Genomic DNA, 23,988 nt, shown 5'->3' with positions numbered 1-23,988 from the left:
GTTCGGAACAATAATAAACACTAAAGAAGTAAACTAATGTGGAAATACAATGAGCAGCAGTTCATAACAATACTCACTAATAAACACTAATGTGGAAATACACTGAGTAGGAGTTGGGAACAATAATAAACACTAAAGAAGTAAACTAATGTGGAAATACAATGAGCAGCAGTTCATAACAATACTCACTAATAAACACTAATGTGGAAATACACTGAGTAGGAGTTGGGAACAATAATAAACACTAAAGAAGTAAACTAATGTGGAAATACACTGAGCAGCAATCGAATCACTATATTTTATCAGTGAATCACTAATTAACAATGAAATATACTCATGCGGAATAGGGTAATATTCATCAGTGCTTCACTGTTACCTTTCCCATCATCATCATCATCGTCATCATCATCATCATCATCATCATCATCATCCATGTAAAAGATGGAGCGGCCTTCTTCTCTGTACTTCTTTATTTTCCTCAAATACTGCAAACTTTCGACCCTACTGCTGTGATGTTTTTTTTTTCAATGAAATCCTAATTTCAAAATAACTTTCCTCAATGTCGAGATACCTCCCTGGAAGTCTATAGTCTTTCAATTTCAATTATATATATATATATATATATATATATATATATATATATATATATATATATATATATATATGTGGGCCGCTATTTCTGTGAAATACAGAACTCGTGCTTTGGTTCTTCTTATGACAGCTTCATTAAAGTTGTCCACAGTTGATTTTGGCGCCGATTATTTATCAATGTCTTAAGTCTCCCTTATTATTTGGCTAACACAGCTCTCAGACACAGTGGTAAACTCTGCTACAAGTTTTCCAACATTCGTTAGGTATTTTCTTCCGACGCTATCTTCATAAAGAGCTACACATTGCTCACGACTTCTCGTGACTGCGAATGCAATACCCAACCTCTTAGTTTGCTTCTAACAGGCAGCATTTTCACAAATAGAAAATAGCAGTGAATCTAGACAATAAATACTACATAATAAACAATACAAAACAGAAGCACTACAACTATTTAAGTAACTAAATGAAATGTACGTAACAAACACACTAAATTGCAATATACAAGACAGTGGTGGCACAGTCTACTATATACAGTCGCGAAGCTCAATATGTAGTAAAAATGCAAACATGGATAGTTGCCCACCACTAGGATCGCTACTATCGCCTCATCATCGCAGATCTCTCTCCTAGCAGACGACAAGATATGTTACACTTTCGTTGTCGTGTTCTTTTGGAAAAATTAACACCTTCCTTCCATTATTGAAATATTAAATGCATAAAGTTAATCTATTATTTTAATGAAGTATATTAAATTCCACCATAAACTCGAAGATACCTGCAAGAAATAAGTTTATATAATTTTTGTTTGTGCAAAACGAACTGAAATTTACTAAAATAGCTTCACTCATTCAAGATTATAGCGATAATTAACTATGAAACCAATAAATATTAATTTGCATTTCCCTTTACAACAATAATAATGGAAATATGAATTAATGGAGTAACTTACGTGTACCGGTATTTGTAGTGTAGGCTTACGTAGTTAACAAAGTGGGATGAGGTTAAGCAATAATAATCACACCAGAATTGGAAATAAAACGTGATCTATAAATTTTATTGTAACAGACTTTTTCTACGTCTCTAGTAAAGCAACAAATAAAGATAACAACAAAATTAACAGCTATAATTAAAAACATATCCTTTGAAAAAAAAGTAGGCCTAAGCAATAATAATCCCACCAGAATTGAAAATAAAACGTGATCAATAAATTTCATTAAAGCAAACTTAATTTTTCTACGTCTTTAGTAAAATAACACATAAAAATAATAACAAAATTAATAGCTACAATTAAAAATATATCCTCTGAAAAAAAAGTAGACCTAAGTTATACTTCTCTGGAAATTTAGCAGCCTAAGTGACAGAACTTTAACCGGTATCTAATGTCCTTTCGGTTAGACTGAAACATTTCATTGTGAAATTTAAGGATATAATGTATTCTAACAGTCACAAAGAACTTAAAAATTTAGAGTTTTGTTTCTGCACAGCATTCTTGTGGAAACCCAGGAACCTTTCTGAATCTTTCGGAAATCGGAAAAAGTATAACTCTGGCCTCTTTCTCTTACTGTTGCTACAATTTATAGCACTAAAAACGTCTCCTCCTTGTCCCATTATATTATTCCAATTATTATATTTTAGCCATTAACATTTTCATTACAACCATTAACGAAGATTTCACAAGCATCAATGTGAAATATGCAACGAGCTAGCACTCGATAGAAATACGACACAGTCCAAAGTCGACCATGGACAGTCTATTGTTTCTAGTTGCTAACCGCTTGGAGCGCTTTATCACGAGATTTGCAAAAAAACACCTCAAGCTTCGCGACTGTATATAGTAGACTGTGGTGGTGGTGTAGTAAGTCCTTAGCGCGACTGTACGCCCACACTAACGCTCCCGAGATGTGACCGCTACCGCAGTCAGAGGAAGACTAAAATGAACATCCCTTCGAACAAACAGTGAACTCGCCCAAAGCACTGCGTCGCCAGGCCAGTGCTGTCACCATAAAGTAACTGGTCTGTACAGCTCGACCAAGTTAAGTCTGCGAGCCGAGAGGGGAAGTTGGAGGCAGTTCTGTAGTGAAAGGAGGCGGTAACGAGAGGAGACCAGTACAGTCTCATATGACAGCAAAGTTTTCCTACTGCGCTTCAGTTCATAGAGCGGTAACAATTTAAGACGCTTTGAAATAGACTGTACTTCTACTTCTGCTTGACAGTGAGGTTTGGCATTCTGATTGGCAAGCGTGGAGAAAGTTGCTTGAGGGGGAAGGCTGGGAGACAGCGTAACTGTTGCCTTTATCTGAAGACAAGGACAACGATTGCGTGCGCTCCGGAGTGTATTTTAAACGATGTGCACACGTTGAAATCTGAGCGTCAAGTGACCTATGTGGCAACTGTGTTTGGCCTCTACATTCCTCTACATTCCATCCCGATATCCCCACTCGCAGACTTGACTTGGGCAAGCTATAACTTGCGAAGTGGCTACAGGGTTCTCGGTCATCAATTCGCCAATGGTACCAATAGTATGGTGTGAACACAGAGATCATATCGCTGACTGTTATTTTCTTTTGACAAGAATTGAAAGGGTACCCTGCAAAATCAAAACATGTCATTCAATACCAAAACCTGTCCTAAGCCAGTTCCTCAATATTGTATTCCACCTCCTAAGCCAAAATTTATGAAGCAGAAGAACATATATGGTGTTATCCACACTGGAAACGAATCAGCAACTAGAACAACACGTGGTGTCCATAGTATTTCCATATTATACTTTGTTCACAAGAAAGATTCTTATGAAACTTTGCGAAATTTTCTTAATTTCTTACACTATGATAAGTATACAAGTGGAAATTATGTGAAGATCTGGGCAATTTTTTGGTATGCAACAAGGTTACACAAAGTACTGCTGTTCTCTGTGTGAGTGGGACAGTCGCTTCAAAAGAAAACATTATGTTCGTAAAATGTGGCCTAAGTGAAACACCCACTTTTGAGGTAAAATTAGTGTGTCATATGAGCCATTATTAAATCCTGGAAATGTATATCCGTGGTTGCCATCTAAACTTTTTCCATCAGAACTTGGGGGAAAAGGTGATGAACATGGTGAACATTTCCACCAGGTTATTTAAGTAATAAATAGGTGGTTTGTGCAACAGTGGAACTGTATTAGGATAGCAGAATATTGTTAGCCCTTAGTTCGGGATACTTCTGAAAGTGAATACAAAAGACAAATATGAAAATTATCTATAGTAATGTCACGAGAGGTCTGAGATTTCCCGATAAATCCCAGATCTCGAGTGACATTTATTAGGACTATTTCGTGAATAAAATAAAAATGTAAATAATATATCCCTAAAATTCGCTCACAAAATATTAATAATTGTATATTTACAAATACTTAACCTATTCAGAGATTGTGAAGTTGAAATAGATGAATATCGATTACTGCAATGAAGAAATTGGATGTTATTCAGTAATCTCAATTGCGAAAAGCGAAATACAGGTTTAATAATATTAATTACATGTACTGCGCTTTTCTCTTGTTATTATAACAGAAATACATTTTCATTAACTGCTGAAATAATAATTTAATTTAAACATTTTATAATATAATTACAAGTAACCTGATTAGTACATTAATTAAATGAAGAATTGGTGAAAACGCAGTTATCAAATCTGAATGAAGGAGTGTAATTTTTTTTAAGATAGTCTACAATGGACATGGAATTAAAAGATGTAGATGTGGAAGTAGAATTTCGCACTTTATTTAGTACTTCATCGTTACATTACACACTACATCGAGAACTGATATATAGCAATGCTTACGTATTCACAGCGAGATATGTTGCTACACAGTGAAGCCACCTCTGTATAGATAATTAAAACACAAATTTTATTATTACGCCATACGGAAGGCAGTTTGGTCCAAGACCTTATATATATATATATATATATATATATATATATATATATATATATATATATATATATCTATACAAGGACTTTGGGTTTGATATGCGATGATGTTACATAAATCTGAACATCTGATTTTCTATTAATTGTTTAATTTCATTCACGTAATACAAATTTTATAGCCTACAATTATAGGTTAGGTTACCTGTGGAAGCAGGACTAATGTCAGCTGTGCCTTATTTCGACCGCTACATCGTGCTACAGGAAAGCATTTATTATAGCTCGACAAACGCATTCTCGCTGTAGTGTGCATCGGAAGTAAAGCTGCATCTACACAGTTCAATATTCCAATCGCGTATGCATGCAATCTGGGAAGAATATTGAAAGAATCGAGTTTAAAAGGTACGTTCAATTAAGATACATGAAGATTTTGTGTCTACATGGTGCGCCGTTTTGAACATCGTCTTCACTGCGTAAATATATTAATTAATATTAAATATCAATATTGAATTCATTGCTTTAAAGTTGAAAGAAAAGTTTAACCGTGTAGTTGCATCTTAATGTATTTATGATCTTCGATTTATGGGGAAATAGTTGGCGACGACTAAACAAAAGAACGACCATGCGAGAAATAGATAGCAATAAATCTGGCTGCAAAAATTATCGCAAAGTGTGACCGTGATTGGTTAGAATTCAAAATTTCATTACACTTCATTGGCCGAAAATGGAATGACCTCATATAAACGAAATAGTCATTCTAAACGTCTCCTTGAGTCAAACATCTCTTTTCAAGGTTTTGAAAAACTATGTGTTATCCGTAATTAAATAGAATCTCTGGTTTGTCAAAATAGTATATTATGATAGAGGATTTTTATTTTCAGAGCCTTATTCACCATATGCATGGCAACTGAATTCACATAATTTTATTCAGAGAGCAGAAAAATGCTCACATTTGTTCTACAGTGTTATTATTAAAACATTGACAAGTTAAATAATCTAGGCATTAAAAATGCGCTTACAGGTTTTCAGCCCGATAATGTCGGTGAAAGTTACGAATTCTCATCTGAAGATGACAGCATATCTTGCACCAGAGAATGTACTGAGCAAACTCTTCCTCGCCTCTGTCACTACCGATTCGTCCTCGAGAATTACAACGTATTATCATTGTAAGTAAATTTAATGTTTATAATGGCTACTTTTCCATGACGAATAATTATTTCTTTGAAAGTATTTCAGTACCAGAAACACAATGAAATATTCATAAATAATTCTAAAAGTATGGAATGACTTAAAATCTCTTTCTTTCTTTCTTTCAGTGATAAGTTGGTATAATTATTATGTAAACTTTTTATTTAAGAACTTTTGGAAATTTAAAAATGCTCAAACTCTCTTAATAACTCTGTACGCAAACTGATTCATGAAGATTTTCAGCTGATGATAGTAAGATAAACTACCATTTTTCAGATTTGCTCCAGTAACGTCTTGTGACGTACAACGAATATTTTCAGAGTACAAATATTTTTATTTTTATTTTCTGAACATAAAAGGAAAATGTTCATTGTTAATGAGGCTAGAATCATAATTTTATACGTTATGTTATTTTTATATGTATGGGTAAATTGTTGAAATGCATATAGAGTGTCAGTTGGGAGGCCGGAGGGAAAAAGATCTTTAGGGAGGCCGATACGTAGATGGGAAGATAATATTAAAATGGATTTGAGGGAGGTGGGTTATGATGACAGAGAACGGATTAATCTTGCTCAGGACAGGGAACGATGGCGGGCTTATGTGAGGGCGGCAATGAACCTCTGGGTTCCTTAAAAGCCAGTAAGTAAGCAAGTAAGTAAGTAAGGAAGGAAGGGCAAATTGTTAGTATTCTGTTCTTTAACTTTCTGTTAAATTTTCACTGCTTGTACACTTTGTGACCTGGTAGAGTGTAAGAGAAGACCCTATGGCCTTAACTCTGCCAGTATAAGTAAATAAATTTAAAAAATAAATTAAATTAAATTATTTTAGATTGGGGATTACGAAGTTTATAATTACAAATTATTGTTCTTTTATTTATTCGTTTATTATTTCCTTGTCTTAAGGCTACGGACGATTGGAGCACATGTTTGATTACCATCCGGCGGTACATGTTTGTCGTTCTCATTCACTGACATTGAGAGATGCGCCATTACTTTTCATTCGGTACAGTTATAGTTCAAGCTCTCACAACTTAACAATTTTGTTGGCCTGCCAACTTCCTACCTCTGATGATAACGTTATCAGTAGATTGCAGCATAGGATCACCGAGTCACCAGACTGAAGTTTGGAACACACGGAATATAAATGACGTCATGACCCATGGGGTAGTGTGACCCTGCGAGAGTAGGTTACAGTTGGTTTCGTTTCAGTTACATTACAAAGTGCATTGCCATATTTATTATTGTTGTTTGCTCTTAATTTTCGACATATTAATTCTTAGTATTGTGTATTACGAAACAGTGAAATAGGCCTATTAACATATGAATACATAAATGAAATGTGATAAGATATAGACCTCTATTTGTTTACTCACATGTTCACAAGTAAGTATGGTGCTATTTTATACATTTCAAATGTGTCTTGTGATGCAGTGCAATTAAGTATGAAGACATGTATTTTATGTAGTCTCTACTGCATATTTTTCATTTTCTTATCAGAAACGGAAAATGATTATTTTGAATTATATAAACATGTATAGTATAACGTAAATTGAAACATGCAATGTAAAGCAATTATTTTCTGTCCTAGAATAGCACTGCATATATTATACAGCGGAAGCTCTTAAGTTTGACAGAAATCAAGTTCGACATCCCATATTTCGACTGCTTACGTAGGAGAATTAGACACGCCCCTATACGGACACTAAGAAATGGACTTGCCATATCAATGGGAATTGGTTCTGTCTTGTAGTTATACTTTTGTTAAAGGAAAACAGAATATTTTATTGATTAGGACATCCATATTTAATCACTGATTTTAAATTAATGAACTCTTCTTTTTCTATTTGAGAATTGTGCCGTTTGTGAGACGGAACTGTCGAAACCCACTGTGGTACTAGAAGCGCATACACAAGTCTCAGGGCGGGAAAGAAATGCAAGTACAGTACTGTATTCGTTGATAGATAACCAATAATAATTTGGATTCATTTCAGCTGCCACACCCACTACCATTATTGGACTGAACTTTCAATTCTGTTTTGTCGAACTTAAGAGAGTCCACTGTACTTGCAAACGTGAATATTTAGGATAGGGCTTTGACTTGCTTCGGACTAAGTAAACACGAACCCCTTCCACTAGCTAAAACTCTACCTGCCAGGAAGAGCACTTCCCACTCCGAAGCTAAAACATCAGTGAATGGACATGGGGGTGGGTGCGTCTCGGTGTTGCGTGAGATTCACTCAGGGTAGGCGAGGTACGGTTGTGGTGTAGGATGATGTCGGGAATAATACCAAGCCGGCTACTTATATAAAAGGCAGTGTAAACTCCAAAACTATAAGTTTATTGTCGCACTCACTTGGTAAACCCTAGAGTATGTATTTCCGGCTGACTTATAATTCAATCGTTGGTCGCACTTCTGTATCGACTCTATGACAGCTCTGAATAAGCTCTATCCGATACTATAAATTCAATACTCTGTCCAGTACACTATAATCGAAGCTCCTAAACGTTGACGAGTAGTCTCGCCGATGACAAAGTTCTATCTATCGAGTCTTCGCCGGAAGAAAGACTATTACGTTGGGCCGCCGACACCAAAAAGCTCAGTGTGTGGGGCCGTCGACACAAAAAAAAAGATGTCGTGCCGTCGACACGAAAAGAAGTAGTAGTTATGTCGACACGAAACGAAGTGGTTATTGTGCCCTGTATGTAGGGCCGCCGACACGATAAGAAGTTGTGATCATCTCCGCTCCCCGTCACCCTTATTTATAAAAACCTATCCTACGCTAAAACTAACTATCCTATTGGTTAAAAACTACGTCACTTAACCGGCCTAAAATCTATTCCCTATTGGTCCAAAGTGACCTCATAAGCTGAACCACGATCTCTTCTTATTGGGCGCGAAATACGTCATCTCTAAATTTAGACTTTGGATTTCCCATAACATCAAATTAGTTAGGAGATATTTCGAGAACCCCCGTTCTTGGAAAATCCGAGCTTTGCAATAACTTTCCCACGGGTCCAGTCCAACTTTAGGATTCTATGCTTCAACGAGTCTCTATATACGAAACCCCGCTCAAGGTGGCCATAAATCTGTCCGATTCTGACAAGTGACGCAAACGAACACCTGCGTGGGAAGCTAATTCTAACCAAGTCGCCAGAACATCCCCGCGAATACATGTAACAAAAATATGGAGATATCACTTCGCTATTAAATCGGTCTCTCCCTCTCCTAATTACTGCTTCAGACAGTAGAGCCGAGAGGAACTGAATATAAGGGACATCATTTTATTTTTACTTCAATTTTTATTGTACCTGAGTTTTAGAATGTACTTCACTCCCACCCTTTCTACTAGTAAACTTCCAACCGTCCTCCACACAGAACCAAGCGTATACAGTCAAAGTCGCCTTACGGACATAGTAAACACAAACAGTACTGAATTAGTGAGTATAGTACGTTTCAGAAATATGTTCGCGTTTTCTAGTAACGAAAGAGCTTTCAATATTGAATTATATTTTCGCAAAGATACTGTTGTCCGTTTGCCTACATCGCATCCCTGTTTCCCCCGCCGTTTCTGGTTTGTTAAGACTAGTGGCTGGGCTGTCTTAGCTATTTTATGAAAACATTAATTTCTGTTAGGAATTGGACGTCTACGTAATAATATACAACTGTTTAAAATAACTTAAATAAAACGGCCTCGTTAATTAACTGTCACGTGATTTCCCCCCTTTCTACGACCTTGAGTCAAAATCACTTGGACGGACAGTAGATAACATGTCTGATTAATTTTATCTTTTCGGATCGGGCAGAAGTGAAGATTGAATTTACAGTACGTAAGGTACTCTTTTATAGATTAGGTACAGAATTATTTCAACATGAGTTACTAGTACGAAGGACGAAACTGGTAATTTGAATTAGGTATAATAGTCTATAGTGCGATAATATGCAAAAAAAAGGACTGAAGTCTGTATCGAAATGAACGGGCACCATTTTCAAAATTGTGTTTAAATATCCATATTATGATTATTTTTCAATTTTACTTCATTTTATATATTGTACGATAATGTGCTGTAGACAGTATAATGTACACTGCATAACGAATACGTCAGTTCGTGAATGAATACTCAGTTCGTGAGTAAAAACACTTATTGTTAATACAGTACTGTATTCTGTTTAAAGAAAAGCCTAAAGAAAATTATCAAACTCAAAATCGTGATATTTCATACTTTACGTAAATGGATGAACTACTTTTCTTCCCTCCTATAGGCCTACATAGTAAAGTGATTTGTTTGTATTTTACGCCATAGTCTATCTTCGAACTCTAGTCGTGGAAAGGAGTAGCAAACGGTGTTTCCGATTATCAACCGTTAATCCAAAGGTATAGCCAGGTTAATATTAGAAATGTTAGTAAAAATAAAAGGATGTCCCTGTACGTCGTCACTACTGTCGGCTGGGGGACACGCGACAATGAGTTAATGTTTCTGAACAAAACGTACGGACCAGGGATGCCTATCCTAATACAACTACTTTATCTGATCCTTAGTTAACAGGTTACGAAGTCCCCTAATTCCTCCTCTTCCTACATAATTAAGCACACGTGTGGATACGAGCAACATGCTGCATATAACTGAAACAATGTGTTTTCGCAGAGCCTGCCAGAATTGCAGGCAAAACATGTCGCAATGCTACAACCCTCAATGCATAGCAGCAGATGGCTACGAGAGGGGCATTCTCACAGTGAACAGAATGTTACCAGGACCTTCTATACAGGTGATGTATCAAAACAATCACAAGTACAAGGCTTAGAGTTTTCACTAAAATGTCCATCTGGTAGATGAGGACGAAGCTGGGTTACCCTCAAGTTTCTCCCATTTGACATGCACATCGAAATCAGAATCCTTTATTTCTCAATTCAATCACAACTTATTTTACAGGCCGGCGACGTATTTAAAGTGCTGATAATGTATGTGAAGTATTATCACAGTCTAGTAGGAGAGATTTGTTTAATTTGGCAATATTTTGTATTTTGACACAGTTTGTAGTTACATATTCTCAAATTAAATATTCGTCTATTATGGAATGTGTTTAAACATTAAATCCCAACAAACCTCTGAAAGAAAGTTCTACAAATCTAAATTACTTTACACATAACACACTAATAAATAACAAATTAAATGTTTCCAGATTTAGTACTTCATCAGGATAATTTGGCAATAGTATAGGGGTAATTTGGCAATACGATTAAAAAATAAATTTTTCAAAATAAAACAGTGGTACAAGGTTTATAAGACTTAATTTACTGGGACAAGAAATCACTAAATACCATAAACACAAAACAAAAGCATGAAAAAAATTGAATGGATTTTTACGACCACTCTTATTAATTATATTGAAGGGTTGTCTTCTAATTTCTGTTGTCGATAGCCCAAACCCAAGTTCTTGCATTTTGATTACATATGTCACCAGTTTTTGCTCTTCCTCAACGGTTAGGGCTAGGGGTCTTCCTTTCTTGGGAAAGACAACGTCATCGGGTCCTGAGGATGCATACAGAAATCTCTTTAAGTTGTTAAAGGGCACATTGTACTTCTTAGAAGCCCTATAATTCGACCATCTAACTTTCAAAACACTCCCAATCGCAGCCCGCAAATCATCTTTGGAATATTTTTCACAATAATGGCCTCGTTCCCTTGGCATATCTGCAACAAACCACACACAGTACTGCATTGAAGACTGTAAATATCCATCATACGTCCCTACTCTTAAATTTTACCATCGAGTACACATTCTTGTTCAAAGAGAGCAGCAATATATCACTATAAAGGAAAATGGCTAATTCACACTACCCTGGAGAAGACATTTTTGCTAAGAAGAACATAAAACGAGGTAAGGCCTGATGAGTTATTAACAGAAAATAGTAATTATATAAATGGCTTATCTTATAATATGGAATCTCAGCTTTTGATATGTAATGTACAAACAAACGTAGGTAATGAACAACACTTTTCTTCCGTCTTTGTATACACACGTCCACACAACCACCACGTCAAAAAGAAGTACTGTATTCAACACTTCTTTCTATTAGTAACAATATGTGCCATTATAATGCGCGGATTCGAATGAAATGAAAACTAAAAGTACACTCAGATGTTGCACTCTATGAAGGTGTCATTGAACTTCTTAAAACTCTGGAGGAAATTTGGCAATAGAAGAAATACAAGAATATTGCCAAATTTCCCATATTGCCAAATTTGCCGAGTTTCCCCATATACAGTCACGAAGCTTGAGTTGTGAGGGTACTAGGAACCATAGACTGTGCAGGTACTATTTAATATTGTCTGTGATGAGGCGATAGTAGCGATCCTAATGGTTAGCAACTATCTATGGATGCATATTTACTACGTATTGAGCTTCGTGACTGTATATACCAGACTGTGGTATTATACTATCTTCGTTAACCAGATGACCTTAGCTCATTTGTCCAGTGTGGACTAGAGTGAGATTAACTACGGCTGAGCAAAATAGATCTGTAATTGTCGCATGCTAGATAATGGTGCACTCATAATAAAAAAGTACAATTGCAACGCTTGCTATGTTACATATCTTCACGTAGAACTACGTGTGGTTGCGAACACCTCTCGACAGATGCACAACTTTATTCTGGTGTATATCATTACGTAGGAATACGCATCAGTGCCATCACCTATCGATAGGGACAGTTTTTCTTTGCTGCATTAGACCCAAAATAGGATGACAAAATTAAAAACGGTCTTAATATATATAAATGTTATATTAGAATAGAAAACAGAAAATTTCCAAATTTCACATATGAGTGGAGCGAAAAGGACTGTCCTATGTATAGGACATTGGAATCATATTATGTGATAATATATTTCGAGTTATAATAATATAATGCAAATCTGGCTCTCAGGTATAGATATCCTACAAGCAAAACTCAGCTCGAACTCCTCGTGCCGCAATGCTATACCCCTCTTACCTCCCCTGCTGTAGGCTTGAGAGCATGCTAGGAACGGGAGCATACGTCATCTGCGCGAGACAGTCACGCCCGCTGGTTTCTGCACACTGAGTTTTCCTTGTTGGATGCCTATAGTAGCTCTCTGTAAAGCAGGTTTGAATAATTTCAAGGAAAAATTGTTCCGGGGCCGGGTATCGATCCCGGGACCCTTCGCTTAGCGCACGAATGCTCTCCCGACTGAGCTACCCAAGAAACTATACACGACACCGTCACAATTTTTCCTTTATATCCACACAACTCAAATGGGCTGACAAGACCCCAGAACCCAGAACGGTCCCGGGATCGATACGCGGCCACGGAACAATTTTTCCTTGAAATTATAATAATATTTTTCAGCATAAGATCACGCATTAAAATTGCATACATAATGCATATATTAATATGTAATTATTTGAAGAAAATAATAAATTTTATCATATTATAAAAATACTGTACAACAGCATCAAATTCCGAGTAGGCCTACAAAAAAAGACCAACATGTCTCAAATTTTACTTTTCACACTTTTTAGTCACTCAAAGTTTATGGTATGTTTCAACACACTTAACACAGAGAACTTTTTACATTTTACACAAATTGTAATTGGTTGTGGCACCATCCGCAGCGTGGCTGTTTTCCACAGGGATTCTTTCCAATCATATGCCCTAATCCGTCATATCTAACATTCTGATTGGATGATAATATAAAAAATATATTGAGGAACACAACCATTTTTTAAAAGGCAGTATAATTTTTATGTGAATCGAAGTCTATAAGGAAGTATTTTCTGTTTGATATGACTGAAATATTGTTCCTATATGTTGAATATGAATTTGTCGGTTTCTTTTCAGTCAATTTTATCTAATCTTGCAGTTGATACCCAATAGGCTAATAGTAAACGTACAGGATGTCCCATTTATCTTGTGCACCTATTATAACTTTTTTGTTTGGATAGGTGTTTGAATTTTTGTTTTTGAGCGTTATGTTAGAACGAGGGACAAACGTGAGTGTCGAGATTTGATGCATGTAACTACATTATGCTACAAGATATAAGTGACGTCATTAATTTTTCAAATAGCACTACATATTTTAATCATGTTACATTGACTACACAAATTAAGACGATTTCAAAAATGTATCACAATGTCACCATCCTAATCAATAACAACAACAAAACGAAACAAAAACGTATTTCCAATGTGATAATGTTATGCTTTGAGAGTCACAGAAGATGTTCCAAATGGTGATCATTCACTTTAATGTATATTTGAAGGCGTTTCCCAAAAGAACGTAGGACTGGCCAGCATGTTGCTAGCTGATTGGACACACAAACCTGTCGAATGCGTTGCTGCATATCGTCTGGTGTTGTCAGAATGGTCTGGTAGACACTGTCCTTTACAGCTCCCCACAGAAAGAAGTCGAGTGGCAACAGGTCCGGAGAACGTGCAGGCCATTGTACGTGGATTGTGGCGTCGCCAGTTGTTGTGGTTTGTTTACATGTTAGACAGCAAACACACAGCACATGACGTGTACGGAACTCAGTCGTCTTTCGTTTTGTGTAAGTTAATGCACAAGATGAATGGGGCACCACAACAAACGACACATTCTGATGGCATTCACTTTACATTTTGTTGTTGTTATTGATTGGGAAGGTGACATTGTGATACATTTTTGAACTCGTTTTAATGTGTGTAATCAATGCAACATGATTAAAGTATGTAGTGCTATTTGAAAAATTGATGACGTCACGTGTATCTTATACAATAATGTAGTTACATGTACCAAACCTCTACACTCATGATAGCCCCTCGTTCTAACATAACTCTCAGATACAAAAATTCCAATATATATCCAAACGAAAAAGTTATAATAGATGCACAGGATAAATGGGACACCCTGTATAAAGACGAAATGGAACCATATGCCAACGTAGGCTACTTGAAGAAAATATAATACTTTTCGTTGTATTACTTATTTTATCAGTTCTTATGAGTAGATAATTTTATTAAAATAGAATATTTGTCCTACAGGTGTGTTATGGAGACAAGATTGTGGTGGACGTTAAAAATGAAATGCCCTCGCAGTCTACGACCATTCACTGGCACGGGTTATTTCAGAGGGGAACACCTTTCTACGATGGAGTGCCAATGATTACCCAATGCCCCATAGTCGGAGGAAATACCTTCAGATATCAGTTCTATGCTAACCAGCCTGGAACCTTTTACTGGCACTCCCACGACGGTGAGATTCCTAATTAATCTAGTGAATAAATTAGACTAAGTATAGGCCTACTGTTAAGTTAAACGGTCCGGGTTGGAAATCCCGGTCAGGCCTGGGATTTTTCATTGAGAAATAAATAGTCATACACTTTCACTGTAGAAATAAAGGAAACTTTTATAAATACTTAAAGATTAAATAAATCTCATTAACATCTTCAATGTCACGCTCTATAATATAAGCTATTCAAGTTTAAATAATTAATATAAACATTATAACAACAATCCATATTACAAAACATATAAGAAAGAATTTTAAATTCATAGCTACTTGTGGCTGACAAGTTTGCAATTGGGGTTTTCTTCGGGTTTCTCTCATTTCCCCACATTAGGCATAGAGCTTGTCCAAGTCAAGTCTGGAGTGGGGATATTCGATGGAATGTAGAGGCAAAACACAGTTGCCACATAGGTCACTTGACGCTCAGATTTCAACGTGTGCACATCGTTTAAAATACACTACGGAGCGCACGCATTTTTTGTCCTTGTCTTCAGATAAAGGCAACAGTTACGCTGTCTCCCAGCCTCCCCCCTCATGAAACTTTCTCTCCTACGCCCACGCTTGCCAATCAGAACGCCAAACCTCACTGTCAAGCAGAAGTAGAAGTACAGTCTATTTCAAAGCGTCTTAAATTGTTACCGCTCTATGAACTGAAGCGCAGTAGGAAAACTTTGCTGTCATATGAGACTGTACTGGTCTCCTCTCGTTACCGCCTCCTTTCACTACAGAACTGCCTCCAACTTCCCCTCTCGGCTCGCAGACTTAACTTGGTCGAGCTGTATATCATTCCGTCAACATTTCTCCATTTCGTCATTATTCCATAGCATTCCCCGAACACCGACTGGCGAAGCACAGATGAGGCTGGCCTAGGGATGAGTTGGAAACTGGCCGTACATTTTCCAATTACATTCAACACTTCCTACTATACAGTAAGGTCCGAAAGTCTTGTCAGCTCCCCTTGTTTGTATGTTGATGTGCATCCATTTTGAACATGTCATAGCAGATGTGTGACAATGGTTGATACTTTACGTTCCAGCTTGTTTAGTGATCCAGAACATCAGTACGGAACCATCATTGTCGCGGCACAAAATGATATCGATTGCTGCTAAAATTCATGTTCTAGAAATAATAAGTTAATTAAGTAGTAAAATATCGCTACAATGGAAAGGTATTGGGAATAAATTTCAATAAGGACCAGGCAGGATTCGAACCACGAAAGTCTTAGGGCCGTATTCATAGACATTTTTAGCGCGGGTTTCCAGTGGATGATCAGCGTTTTTCGTATTCATAAACCAGTGTTAGCGATAGGATATGATTTGAATTCTGTACAAATAACCAGTCGATAGCCGGGGCTAGCTTAGTACGCTCGTAGCGCGTGCTGCGAAGTGTCTATGAATAGCACCCTTAGTTACCAGTCTATCGTGCTCTGGAGTAAACAAGGCTCTGAAATCAGCTACAAGGGTCAGTCCGTTTTTTTTTTGCCTCTACTATACAATAAATTGGGGTCATTTTTTAGGGGGAGGGTCGAATAGTTTTTCTTGCATCGTCTCTTAACATATTTATAAAATTCCCCCACCCGTTTTGTTCACTTTTGAAAAGTTTATTTAGACAACTTTCAGGCGCCATCTTTTTCGCATTAGGTAGTTCTTTCGATAGTTCTGTGAAATGTATTTGTTCTGCAACGCCATCCTTGCGCTGACTAGGATTTCCTTAGTTTTTTTTCAGTTTCCATATATATTCATTATAATATTCTGGATCGGAATTGTTTGATAAACGTTTAACCAGGATAAATTTGTGTATTCCTGTTATTATAATCTGCTTGAACTCCACCCAGAAAATTACATTTTAAACAACACAGAAAAAATTATCTGAAAACAAAAAATAAAGTGCCTGAGAAAAAAATTACCGTGATAGATTAAATAATATAATCCAAAATTGTCTTTATTACATTTAATGTAATAAAACTATTACCTAAAGTGTAAAAAAAATTGTGCTTCAATAAACGAAAATTAACAAACCGTATAGTGACATTAAAACTTTCCTGTCCTGTTGCATTTGTCTTTGTTTCTTTATTCCTACAATATTGCGTTTAATTCCAAATATTCTAGGTTCATATGTCGCATCTAATGTGATATCCTCAGGTATTCAGAAGTCCGACGGGCTACAAGGGAGTCTGGTTGTGAGGCGGCCCCGGGATCATGAACCGAACGGCCAGCTCTACGACTACGATCTGCCTGCTCATGTGATCGTGATCAGCGATTGGTCCCACAGGCCTGCCATCGATCACTTCCCTGGACTTATGAAGCCGGTTACTGCTACTTATGAAACATTCTTCTTGATCAACGGCAGAGGCCGTTTCACAGTATGTTCACATAATTACTGCTGCGTGTTCAGTTCAAAGTGTGTCATGGCTCGCTGTATGCCGTCATGTGGCTAGCCGATAAGCCTAGAGAATTCAATCTTCCTACACTTCCGCAAAGGCGTATTACCTATGTGCCAGAGAAGTTGCCTAGCAAGTACACCGTTCATTCTGAAGAGTACGTACCGATACGTATGGTAACGCCTGTAGTGGCAGGAATGTGAAGTGTTTGGAAACACGTACTGAGGTGAGTTTTTTTTCTTATTGTCGGGATATGGCGATAGGGTTAAGGCGATTACTTACGTATTTGTTGACATTAACTTCGACGGTCAACATGGACACGGAACATTTGATTTGTGTTGTGGAATGTTGCGGTACGCAACCGATGATAACAAATACCTTGCGTACGACTTGCCCGCGCAAAAGAATTCGAAAGAGGTTATGGTAGCACACAGACTTTACAGACCGCCATCTGTTGCTACAACTTTCAAGTTATATCGTACGCGTTCTCAAGTTGAGATTGAACGTCTTGAATAATAGGCAACTTCTCTGACATAAAAGCTGAAACTCGCTTCAAATCGCTGACTCACAACAGTGACGTCATGACACACTTTGAAATGAACACCCAGTATATTATTTGGCTGCAAAGTGTTGTGGGCTTCTCTTGATTTTCGAGGACAGGATTCCGGCACGAGTCCTTGAAATCAAGCTTACTTTGGATCATTGCACGCCATATACAGAGTGGACCGTAAATAATGTCATTAATTTCATTAAGAATAGGAATTTTAAAATATTACATTTATTTTGTTCGGATCAAATTTGTGCACATTTTAAGGACAAAACAAAAATTAATTCAATTCTTTATTATCGTAATACACTGTTCTCTTAAATTGACTGAGAATATTGGGAATTAAATCAATTATTGTTTTTCCAACATACAATACGTTATGAAATATTTCATGCAAAACAATTTTTATGTCAAAATAGAGGCAAATAGGAGCAAAATTTTGTTAAAATTTTTGTTTAAAATATCTCAAAGAATAAGCCCCTTTAATTGATGGCATTACTTACGGTCCAATCTGTGTGTGTGTGAGTGTGTATATATATATATATATATATATATATATATACACACATATATACAGGATGCTTCAGAATTCAACCGAAGAAATATAAGGGGTTGTAGAGGGGTCCTAGTTAAGTATTTTAAGGTAGGGAACTAGAAGTCTGCAGGTTCTAATTTGCAGCGTCGTGGTCTACAGAATCCGTGTTAAGGAATGTGCGCTGGCTCTATTATTCATGGAGGAAGAAATTGTCTCATCAAATTCCAGCCAATGTATGGGACCGGTGTCCACCCAGCATCATGATGCACTTAGTAAGCTACGATAGGTAGCGAAATTCGATTACATAAGTCAGCTATAAAGTGTTAACCACACGATATTTCGATTCTGGTTGGATGATCGTCCACCTCTGCTTTGGCATGTGGCTGTGAATCCAGCAGTCGGCTGATGATGATGATGATGATTATTATTATTATTATTATTATTATTATTATTATTATTATTATTATCATTATTATTATTATTATTGTGTGTATCGAATACCTACCCCTTCACTTACGCGATTCCGGTTCCGCATATTGCACATATACTGTATATGGTAGGACTCTGACCCATTTTGAAGTGCACACCACTTCGGTGGGCTTTGCTTTGCATAATGTCCATATGTGGAGAGTTGGAGAGTTATATCGTGTATTAGGGTGAATGTAAGCGTATATTGTTCGTGTGAGTGCAGTGTAGGAGTCGGGTGGGAATGATGACGAAGATGATGAAGATGAGAAAGGGAGAAAGGGAAACCCGGTGACAGCACGTAGCCTACTCCTGTCGAATAGCACCAAGGGGGCTGCCAGGCTTATGGTGCCATCCGACGGACGAATCCCTATCAATACTGACATAAGCCTTGTCTGCATACACTTTATTATTATTATTATTATTATTATTATTATTATTATTATTATTATTATTATTATCATTATTATTAAAACCAGAATTAAAACAGACTTTAGTGCAAACCCTCGTACTACCACTGTTTGACTATTGCGACGTAATATTTACAGACTTGACAACTGACCTTTCGTACAAGCTGGAGCGTGTGCACAATATGTGTGTCAGATTCATCAGTAATGCTCACAAATTTGACCACATTACACCCTCATTCAAATCTTTATCCTGGCTGCAACTTAATAACCGTAGAACACTTCATTCGCTCTCTCTTCTGTTTCGAGTTCTCCACACTTCTACTCCAAATTATCTTCGTTCCCGGTTTAACTACTTATCCTCCAGTCACAATCTAAACACCAGGTCACAGGAGAGCCACATCCTAGCAATTCCTGCCCATAGAACATCCCACTATTCATCCCCTTTTACTGTCTCAGTTCCCCGTGAATGGAATTCTCTACCTCAGAAGATTAGGGGCTGCCAGGCAATAACCACTTTCAAGAAAAGGCTAAACGATTTCTTACGGGCGCAGTCAAATTGAAATTATACATGTGATAGAGCTTAATAATTTAATTTAATTTAGATATGACTATCATTACTATTATTATTATTATTATTATTATTATTATTATTATTATTATTATTGTTATTATTATTACATAATTATTTTATTAGTGTTGTGAAAGCGAAAACAATTGTCATTGTATTATATTAATTATGTATTATATTGTCTTGTATTTGTAGTATTCTATTGTTTTGAATTGTATTGTGTTGTATTGTATTAATTATGTTATATTCATAGCACTGTAGTAATTTTTTATCATACTGGTTGAGTGGAAGAGAAGGCCGAATGGCCTTAACTCTGTCAGTTAAAATAAACCTTTATTATTATTTTTTTTTTATTATTATTATTATTATTATTATTATTATTATTATTATTAGTGGTAATAGCAGTAGTAGTAGTAGGCGTAGTAGTAGCAGTAGTAGTAGTAGTAGTAGTAGTAGTAGTAGTAGTAGTAGTAGTAGTAGTAGTAGTAGTAGTAGAAGTAATAACGGTTAGCTTCTTGACCGTCAAACGAGCGGGCCGGGACAAGTTACCCGGTTGGGGTTTTTTCTGAGGTTTTCCCTCAAACATTTGAATCAGAATTGTTGGGTAACTTTCGGCGTTGGACCTCGGACTAATTTCGCCCTCATTAGTATCATTTCCATTAATCATCTTTATAGTTTACAGGTCGATCAGGAGGATATGGCGGACGTGATTTCAGGATCTGCCTATAGGCGGCATCTGTTTGCGGGAGCTGCACATATCCAGCGGTGTCGCAGGGAATTTAATAAGAGGATTGAGGATAACAGGGGCAGTGTAGATCCCTTGGACAGATGGCGTCTTGTTGAGTCGTGGAATTGACTGCTGAATGTTCTTCTGATTGAGGATGCACCAGATTCAAGCATGTGAATTGCGAACAGATGCCATCGATCTGAGGAGGCCGCAGAAAAACAAGAAAGGAAGACGGAGGATCAGATCTCCAGTCAGAACTGGATGCTGTGGCTGAATACTGGGTGTTCAGTTCAAAATGTGTCATGGCTCGCTGTATGCCGTCATGTGGCTAGTCGATGAGCCTAGAGAATTCAATCTTCCTATACTTCCGCAGAGGTGTATAACCTATGAGGCAGAGAAGTTGCCTAGCAAGTACGGCGTTCATTCCGAAGAGTACGTACCGATACGTACGGTAACGCCGTTAGTGGCAGGAATATGAACTGTTTGGAAATACGTACTGTCGGGATATGGGGAGGGGGTTAAGACGATTAGTTACGTATTTGTTGACATTAACTTCGACGGTCAACATGGAGACGGAGCATTTGATTTGTATTCTGAAATGTTGCCGTACGCAACCGATGATAACAAATACCCTGCGTACGACTTGCCGGCGCAAAACACAGTTCGAAATAGGTTATGGTAGCACACAGACCGAACAGACCGCATTCTTTGCTACGACGTTCAAGTTATACCGTACACGTTCTCAAGTTCAGATTGAAGAACGCCTTAAATAATAGGCAACTTCTCTGACATATAAGCTGAAACTCTCTTCAAATCGGTGACCCAACAACAGTGACGTCATGACACACTTTTAAATGAACACCCAGTAGATACCATGACACCATGCAGTGAATCATGTGCTTGAAGAGCGATCCTAAGTGGACTTCAAAATCATCAAAATAAAAGGAGGTTGCACAATAAGCCTAAGGCAGCGGTGCTTGCCTGCAGCCCCTTCTCCGAAGAAGAAAAGTAGTAATAGTAGTAGTACTAGTAGTATTAGTATTAGTATTAGTAGTAGTAGTAGTAGTAGTAGTAGTAGTAGTAGTAGTAGTAGTAGTAGTAGTTCACCTCCTGTAAACCCATTATTTTTGTCTTTTCTGTAAAACTTTTATATTAGGCTATATCTAGGAGCTATAATATGAAGTTTATAAACCATTCGTTGTGAATTATCTTATCCATTTCGTATTATATTTCAATTTTATGTGGAAACTAATTGCTTAAGGATCCTGTCGAAGGCACCACCACAACACCACACTCTGTTTTCCGCGTGCATCCAGGCAAACGGTACAGATTTCGCGTGGTCGGCGCCATCTGCATTCACTGTCCCGCCTTATTGAGCATCGACGGCCACAACCTCACCATAATCGATACCGACGGCAATTCTGTCAAGCCGGTCGAAGTGCAGGCGTTGCACTTACACTCAGGTAAGTAATGATATGCGCACACTTACTTCAATTCTTGCTGTATCTCCTAAACGGCTAGATTTATATCAATTTTTATGCTCGACCATGCCGAAATGTAGTAATTATACAACTGGTAGCAGCCCTTTAATGAACCTAATTAATGTACACCTATTCATTAAAGTTCAGGTTTTCCACCAATCAGAAAGCAATATGAAAACCCAAATATCGATTATTCTCGGATATGCAATCGAAAGACAACTAGCGAAATGTCACGGAGCCTGGAAATCCAATACTGTCGCAGAAGGTTATGTTCTGTTACTATAATAATTAGCGTTAATTGTAATTAATATTCAAATAAATTCAATTTGTCATCTCGTTTTTCAATGTCTAAATCAATTTCCAGGTTATATCAAGATTAATGTTCATTTTACTATCTAGATTATATCAAGGTAAATGACATTTGTTCCTCGGAAGAAATCAATACTTTGGCGTCTGCGCTCGTTTCATAAACATACTCGCGTCTAATTACTACCATTATAGGCTCGTTGCATAATGTACTATTTAATTATTCATGTAAGCTAGGGTTCCTATTTTATTTTATTTGAAAACCGGGACATTTGAAAAATACCTCACTAAAAATATGGGATATTTTGTGAAAAAAGAAGGCGAGACACACAAAAAAAAGGAAAAAAAAATTTCAATATTATTAACTAATTAAATTTCAATTATTAAAGTATTAAACTGAAGTATCTACTACTGCACTACTTTTATTTTATTCTCATCACAGCATAGTAAATTTTACGCATTTTTTCACATACAGATATTACGTTGAATGTTCTGCTGAAGTAGATACACATTAATTTTTTTCTGCTGATGTAAATTCACAGTGAATTTTATATTTACACGAACTGTATATTTGTTCAAGAAATTTGGACTCCTTCAACACTGCATTGAGAAATAATTCAACACACATTCTATACGGCTGCATTTCAACCTGATAATGCTAAGAAATAATCGCTATCGGACGCTGTCGTCTATCTCTAGTATTCGGTAGGAAATTCACAAGTAAAACTTTTTCTTTTTAGAGATCGAGAAAAAGCGGAGCATTTTCCGTCCCGAAGAATGTTTTTGGGATGGTGGGACTTTTTGTAAAAAAAAAAAAAAAAACGGGACTGTCCCAGGTAAAACGGGACGAATGGGATCCCTAATGTAGGCCTCTTTCAACCCTAAATTTTCCCCCAAAATTGAAACATCTTTCAAATCATACATTCTTAACTCGTTAATTACTAATTATTCACTAATGCGTAACAAGTAATATATAAAATGATGGTGAGTCCTACTATAGTCAGCTGCACAGCCTTCTTCTTAAAGATTTAAACTTAAATCGCATCGAAAAATAATAATCTCTGAAAGCAGACAGAAATATCGAATGTCAGAAAACACCTCACAGCTATAATCTTGCAGTTATCTGAGTACAATTATCTTATAAAGAAAATGTTAATGAGTTAATGTCGAATGCTCCCTTCAATTTGCACAAATTGACATATTTCTACAGCAGACAGTTAAAAAAAGATACAACCTTTTTGTATTAATAATTGTGAGATTGTTAAAACAAAGTTCCACTTCCAGTTCAGTATTGAAAAATAATCCAGACCTAAGCAATTTACACATTCTTAAGTTTATAAATAAAGTGAAAATGTTTGTATGATATTTGATAAATTTTATTATAATTTTTTTAAGTGTTACTAGCATTATATGGTAATAATTTTTATTGTATTTAACTGATGCATGTAACCTATAAGATAAAACATTGTAATAATATAAATAGATCATTTTCTTAATTAATAACAGTGTATATCTCCAATAAATGATTCCTTAGCATCGCCACAGATACACTTAATTGTACTTGTCACTAGAAAGTTATTGAAATTTATATATTCCCCGCCATTCA

General features: G+C 36.6%; 1 protein-coding gene across 3 annotated transcripts in view; it reads left to right on the top strand.

The window, feature by feature from the left end:
* LOC138695029 (uncharacterized) overlaps positions 1-23,988 on the top strand; it is an 87,097-nt gene that overhangs the window by 29,488 nt on the left and 33,621 nt on the right. For all 3 annotated transcript variants that reach the window (XM_069819363.1, XM_069819372.1, XM_069819354.1), the window contains 5 exons: positions 5,519-5,663; positions 10,329-10,449; positions 14,720-14,930; positions 17,105-17,325; positions 21,857-22,058. In XM_069819363.1, the coding sequence (XP_069675464.1) occupies positions 5,519-5,663; positions 10,329-10,449; positions 14,720-14,930; positions 17,105-17,325; positions 21,857-22,058 (900 nt within the window). The remainder of the gene's footprint in view (positions 1-5,518; positions 5,664-10,328; positions 10,450-14,719; positions 14,931-17,104; positions 17,326-21,856; positions 22,059-23,988) is intronic.

The sequence above is a fragment of the Periplaneta americana genome, chromosome 1, assembly GCF_040183065.1.
Source record: "Periplaneta americana isolate PAMFEO1 chromosome 1, P.americana_PAMFEO1_priV1, whole genome shotgun sequence".
Taxonomy (NCBI): domain Eukaryota; kingdom Metazoa; phylum Arthropoda; class Insecta; order Blattodea; family Blattidae; genus Periplaneta; species Periplaneta americana.
Note: the sequence above shows the minus strand (reverse complement) of the source record. Positions and strands in the feature narration are given on the sequence as shown.